General features: G+C 61.6%; 1 protein-coding gene across 1 annotated transcript; it reads right to left on the reverse strand.

The window, feature by feature from the left end:
* Positions 1-2,342: 2,342 nt before the first annotated feature.
* FIBRA_03286 (uncharacterized protein) lies at positions 2,343-4,659 on the reverse strand (the record flags this gene model as incomplete). Its single annotated transcript, XM_012325131.1, has 6 exons — positions 2,343-2,414; positions 2,478-2,577; positions 2,647-3,042; positions 3,097-3,529; positions 3,598-3,987; positions 4,437-4,659. 6 exons carry the CDS (start codon positions 4,657-4,659, stop codon positions 2,343-2,345), a joined length of 1,614 nt encoding a protein of 537 aa, XP_012180521.1.
* Between the last annotated feature and the right edge of the window lie 2,082 nt (positions 4,660-6,741).

Below are 6,741 nucleotides of genomic sequence, written 5' to 3' on the forward strand. Positions count from 1 at the left end.
GCTGGCGTACCTCGGCGATGAGAAAACGCACCCAGGGACGGGGGCTCTGTGTCTGGCAGACGTATGCTCCACAGACGGCGGAGGCAGAGGCATCCAGGCGGCAAGCATCTGGCGGTGCGTCGAAAAGGGCTCAGGCTCGCAACGCGTTGGAACACCCTGCGATGGCTCCTCGCGAAACGCACAGAGACGATCAGTAGGACACCGGCATGGAGCGTGGGCTGCTGCGGGGCCAGAAGCGCGTACTTCGCTGCCAATTAAAGCCGGAGGAACTTCGAGTCGTCCGGAGTCGTCAGCTGATCGAGTTCAGGAGGGCTATATGTCTTCACGGGCACGCGCCGCGGGCGATGCACCCAACGCACCCACCCAGGCTGCTGGTCATACCTGCCTGTAAGCGGAGTGGAGCTCGGGCACCAGGACGGTCAGCGAGGGCATATCGCACGGCCCAACCAGACTCTGCGCACCCCACGGGGAAACGAACTCTCTACCAGGGCCGAACGGGTCCGGTCGCAGCGTCCTCGGACCAATGGGCTGTCGCGGTGCACCACTTTCATTTTTCGTTGGCTTTCTTTTCTGTTTTCTGTTTTCTGTTTTCCTCTTTCTGACGCGCCTGGATGTCCGATGGTCGCGAAACATCCTGGCCTGGGATGACCTGCCGGAAAGCCCCGGGCCTGGATTGCAGGAGCCACCGATACGATAGTAAAAACTCGAATAGCGCCGCATGCTGCGGCAAAAGCCTTGCTCGGAGGGCAGTGGATTGCGTGATGCATGTTTTGTTTCGCAATAGGATAGTCTGTCTATGTACAAACTGAAGTTCACGCTATAAGCGATGAAGTGTAGTCTAGTAACTTGTCCCCTTCCCCTTGCATCTTGTCACTGTCTGTTACGTCTGGCTTTGGTGTTTTATCTCGTCCAAAGGCGCGCATCACAAAGACAGACCTTGAGGTGCGAGAGGAGAAACTGTAGGCGTGGTTTTATATCCTGACGAACCGGCATCAGCTGAGGGGCAGGTGGTGTAACTTACTCGACCGCCGGCCTGTGTTCTCGTGCAACTGAAGAGGACGAGGACGTTCGGTGTCGAGATGCAAGGAGGAAGCAGACCGAGACGTACCGTACATGAGACCCGAGTTCCGACTACCGCAGCCCTATGCATGTACAGACGATCGAGCACGGGAATTGTCCAGAGCGGCATCGTTGACGTAGCTACACCCCCAGAAAGAGGAGAAACACCATTCGCACACTGGGAGACGTCGATGTGGAATCTCGCGGTGCGTCGGACGAGACTGAGTGTACGCCAAGATTGCTGCGCTGCTTGCCTCGTGAGTCTAGGTTGGGTCTATGGACGTCTGCATCTTTTACTTTACCACCGTTCTTTTGTGTTCTCGTCTCGCGTGAGGCTTCTCAAGCGGACGCCCTCTTGCGCTGCATGCTCGTCTCGGGGCTGGAACGAGATGTCTTCACATAGGGCAGGAGTCTGTGGAGGGCCGCGCCAGCGGGGGTAGTGTAGATAACGAATAACGGAACAGCGTAGGAGGTGCGCAGAGGTAAGAAGAAGCGGAAGCGCACCACACGGCCGCAGCACACGAAGGTAACTGTATCCAACACGCCAACGTCTCGCGACTCCTGCGACTCGGGAGAGCGCCGCTTTGGTGTCGGCCCACCGCACGTATTCCGGCCCACACTCGCCGCCAGCGCTCGGGCGTCGGCATCGAGTAGCACAGGGAGGGGTGCGCTCCTCAGGCCTCTGAGCCAGATGCACGGGCCCTACGCACGTATACGCACGGTACGGCGAAAAGGAGCACTGGCGGGAGTAGGCCACGGCGTTGGAATTTAAGCTTGAAGCCTGAGGCCTGAGGAGACAGACTCGGTCGGCTGTCCCGGGCCGAGGGCGCCTCCAACGCTCTCAACGACTCGACTTTCCCAGCGTCCAATCTTAATGATACATGCAGTACTTGTTTCGACGCCCAACGCCCAACTTGGTTGCTCCAAAACGCTGCAAATGCATCCTCGGCTGCAGAGCACAGCTCAAAGCGCAAAAGCCGGTGGGATTTTGCCGGAGTTTTAGAGAACAGTGCCCATGTCTGCACCGAACACCGATGTGTGACTGACGCCCAAGTCACTACACACTATAGCACCACCACGCATGCGCTAGGTCGCCCTGACGTCGACAGCCCACTCACAGCAGGTAAATCAGGTTGATCAAAAATTGACATTAAGCTCGACGGCTCTAAATCTCACTAGACTATTCGCACATCAAGAAATCCATCGCGGGTACACATACAAACGCAACCGGCCCCGCGGACCCGCGCAAAACCAAGCACACTCACACTCCGTCGTCACACACATTAGACACTCCTGCGACGCATCCCGACCCTGCACTCCAACGGCTTGCGCAGGAACCCCTCCCGAATATCCAGCTGCCGCACCAAGTACCGTGAGTCGCGCCGTCGGACCAGAACCCAAAGACAGACAGAACGCACCTTCATCTCCGGTGTCTCCAGCACAAAGTGGTACCGCCGCAGGACGGACGCAAGGATGATCAGCAGCTCCATGCTCGCCAGGTTGCGCCCGACACAGCTCCTGCACACCGACGCGAACACAGAGCGTCAGCATCCACAACGCATATGTGCACACACACACCGCACACACCTCGGGCCAAACGAGAACGGGTTGAACGCCTTCTGCATCGCCTTCTCGTCCCGCTCCAGCCACCGCTCCGGCCGGAACACGTCCGCGTCGTCCCCCCACGCCGCGCGGTTCCGGTGCACCGTGTACGTCGGTACCGACAGCACCGTTCCGCCGGGGAAGAACTCGCCCAGCACCGTGATCCCGCCGTCGGGCACGACCCGCGGCAACCCTATGCCCGACGTCGAGTGCACCCGCATGCCCTCGTTCACCACCGCCTCCAGATACCGCAGCCGCTTCACCTGCTCAAACGTCGCCACCGCCTCGTCGTCGTTCCCGAGCACCTCGTCCAGCTCCTGCTGCAGCCTCTGCTGCACCAGCGGGTTCGCAGCCAGGTGGTACGTGATCGCGCACGACGAGCTGTGTGTGATCCGTCAATCCGTGCGTCACCACACACGAAAGAGCACGACGTACTTTGACGTGGTATCCGATCCCGCAATCAGCTGCGTGAGCGCCTCGGCGGTCAGCTCCGCCCTGCCCATCGGGTTTCCCTCGTCGTCCTTGCCCTCTTGCAGCTTCGCCAGAAGGTCTGCGCGGTCCGCGGGTGCTGTGAGTCGCTTCGCAACCGCCGCGATGGCGATTCCGGCCAGACGCTTCACCTGCTCCCCGCCGTTGCGGTACCACGGGATGAAGCGCACCGCGAGCGGCCGCCAGTGGGGCGGCAGCACGCCCATCGACGCCGAGTACTCGCCGCGGTCGTTCAGGACCTGCACGGCGGGGAAGTACTGCACCTTGGCCGCCGCCTCCTGGCCGTACGACTCCATTGCGGCCTTTTGGGACGTTGCGACCGGTGCCGCGTCCGCGCCGGCGAGCAGCATGCCAAAGGGTGCACCGAACGCGAGGTCACCTGGAGCGAGTGCGAGTGCGATCGCGTGAGCAGGCAGTATGCAGCGGTCAATTGGACGGGCGGCTCACCGATGATGTCGAAGGCGAGGTAGTTGAACCAGGGGAGACAGTCGAGCCAGACACGCCCATCCGCGCCTCTCCAGCCCTCGCCCTCGGGGCCCGACATCCCCTTTGCGCCCTGTTCGCACATACGGTCCCATTGGCTGATGAGGGTGGCGACGTGTATGCGGGTGTAGGGCTCGAACTCGAGGACGCTCTTCTGGGAGAAGATGTGGGAGACAATCTTGCGCTTGCGGGCATGGTCGGGGCGAGAGCGGGTGTTGAAGAGGCCGCGCTGGATGGAGACAAAGGCGTCGTAGAAGTTGGATTTTGTGGTGCCGTTTCCGTGTGCGTAGACGTCCTGGATAGCGTCAGGATCGGCTATGGATACGTGGTTGGGGGCGAGGCGGACAAAGGTGCCTGTACTCGAGCCCAAGGGTCAGCAGAGGAGTTACGGAATATAAGAGACGCGAGAAAGGAGGACTGGAATGCGCATCGGCGTAATGCCAAGCGAGTGGTCAGGAGCAGTAAAAGCGACTGAAGGGGTGGTTCTCGGAAAAGGTCCGATTTGAAACGGATTCGAACAGCGGACACCGGTGAAGCTGGACAAGGACATGTATCTACCCGCTCTTGGCATGGCCGAGCGTGCTTCGACGGGCGGGGCAACACGGGTAGAAGGGGAGCACAGCCGGCGAGAGCTGGGTTCCCTGTGAAGCGGGGGGGCAGTGCAGGAGCGCGCAGAGGCGGCCAATCAGGGGGAGGGGGTCATTGAGTATGACGTGTAGGCTACCCCAGATCGAAGACGAGAGCAAGGCCACATGCGAGGGGAGGGGACGGACAAAGATGAGGGAGGGACGCGGGGTACGCACCGTGTTTCTTGTGCAGCTCGTGCACGACCTCTGAGCGACGGCCCTGGGCGGCGACCCAGCCGAGCCAAGCGTCGGAGAAGCGGGCGAGGAGGGGCCCGGGATACTTGCGGACGTGATGGGGGTCGAGGAGCCAGGGGACGAGGTGGACGAGGAGGACGGCGGCGGGGACGAGGGCGGCCCAGGTGAGCGGGCCGGCAGCGAGGAAGTGGTCGAGGACAGACATGATGGGCGGTATAGAGTGTGGGAGGGGGCGAGGAGGGGATGTGTTGGTGGCGCTGATGGACGCCGTGGAAATATATACCTGGCCGGCGAGGGGGGTGCGAGAGAAGACGGGGTCGTGAGCAGAGCGCCGGTCGGCTCCCATGACCGTGAGGGGAGGACGAGACGCCGCCCCCTGCGACCGGGTTTGGACATGGGCCGGCTTCGGACCTTCATGGAAGGGCTTGTAGAATAGGTATGGAAAGACATCGCCTGTAGCGGGTCGGGGCACATCGTGCGTCGCATTTCGTCGTCCGAATGGCCGGGATCAGGGCTCAGGAAGGACAGGTCGGAGAAGAGACGAGCGCATCAGAGGGCTGCTAGCAGATCGCTGCCAGTGGAGGGAGAATCTCCTCCGAGATATTGCATCCGTGGATCGCCCGGCCAGCCACTGAATTTGAATCCCAACGCGAGGCCAGCTGGCATCGACCCCAGCTGTCTCCCAGCGCTTAGTTTAGATGACGCAACGGACACCGAGTCGCCATGCGCAACACATTGCCAAAGGCCACACCCGACGCCCGTTATGGAAAGCCGCCTTCCATACTGGGATACAGTCTGCCACTGCGGCATCCACAGGCTCGGCCTGCATCTTCTCCCAGCACGACACACTCTGACGCACTCCACTTGCACACCGAACGGTATTCTACGACGTCCAATTCCGTGATGAAATTCTTACTTTCTGCCTATGGCCTTTGTCTCGTGCTCGTGTTCGTCATCGCTTACTCAACATCTAGTGTATTTGTACTTGGAGCTAGGGGTTCGCAAGGAGTGTACGGCCTCATGTAAGCCTGAGATGGCCGATTGTTTTCCTGCCATTACAGAAAGACGCACGCATTGTCAACCAAGATGGCACTTGAAGGCCATGACGTCGCGACACATGCTCATAATATAATATTCGACGTACTCGCCTGTAGCTCCATCTCCCTCCCTCCCTCGGTCAACTGCTCCCTGACAACCCCGTCAGGGTTCTACTCCATCTTGTTTCGTCTCTTACTCCTCTCAAATCGATCCCGCATTCTGTTCGCAACCCTCGTCGTGACTTGGCCGTTACATCGAAAACGTATAGAGCAACCAGCGATATGAGAAATACAAATAACAACGTCAACACGAGCAGCTTCATCACAAACACAGGCCACATATAATCCAGTCCTCCTGCGACGGCCCCAGTCAATGTGCTCCGCTGCTGCACGGTCGCCTCCCCCGGTCCGTTTCTTGCACAACCCTCGCAATCTCCGCATCCGCACACGCCAGCAGCGAGTCGCGCGCCTGCACAAACGCTTCCTCCTGCCTCTGCCGCAGCGCCTCCAGCAGCGGCGCCACCCACGCCCGCACACTGCTCTCTGCCGCATCCCGCAGCCCCGCCATGACCATCTCCACACTGACTGGCACGGGCCCAGGCAACGGCAGCGCCCCCGCGACCTCGCGCGCAGGCAGCCCCGCCATCTTGGCAGACACAAACTCGCTCAGCTCCAGGAACTCCTGCTCCATCGCCTCGAACGGCTCCTTCTGCTGCGCCTCCAGCTGCACGCGTGTCAGCCGATCCACCGCACGCAGACAAGTACGCGCGTGCTCACCGTGTCGATTTGCGCTCGCAGCGCCTCCATTTCCCGCTCCCGTTCAGCGTCCCGCCGCCGCAGCGCTTCTGCCTCCGCCTCCAGCTCCGCATTCCTCTCCACCACCCGCCCGAACTCGGCCTCCAGGACCCGCAGCCCTGCCCTCACCTCCCCCGACACCCGCCGGAGCTCTGCGCACTCCGCGGCCAGCGCCTGCAGCTGCGCCTCCTTCTCTACAGGGAACAACGGGGCACGCACAGGCTCCGCCGCCCGCGCCAGCCGCGCGTCGAAAAGCCGCTCAACCTCGTCGCGCATCTCCTCCTCGTGCAGCCGCAGCTTCCGCCGGGTCCCCTCCGCCAGCCTCTCCACCGCGTCCACCCGCGCAGCGACCTCCGCCCGCCGCGCCGCGTCCTCCACGCCGTCCGTGCCGCCCTTTGCACTCCCCGCACCGTCCGCACCTTCCCCCCGCCGCCGGTCGAGCGCCTCGAGCCGCT

This window comes from Fibroporia radiculosa (genome assembly GCF_000313525.1).
Source record: "Fibroporia radiculosa TFFH 294 genomic supercontigs, scaffold1819, whole genome shotgun sequence".
Lineage (NCBI taxonomy): Eukaryota > Fungi > Basidiomycota > Agaricomycetes > Polyporales > Fibroporiaceae > Fibroporia > Fibroporia radiculosa.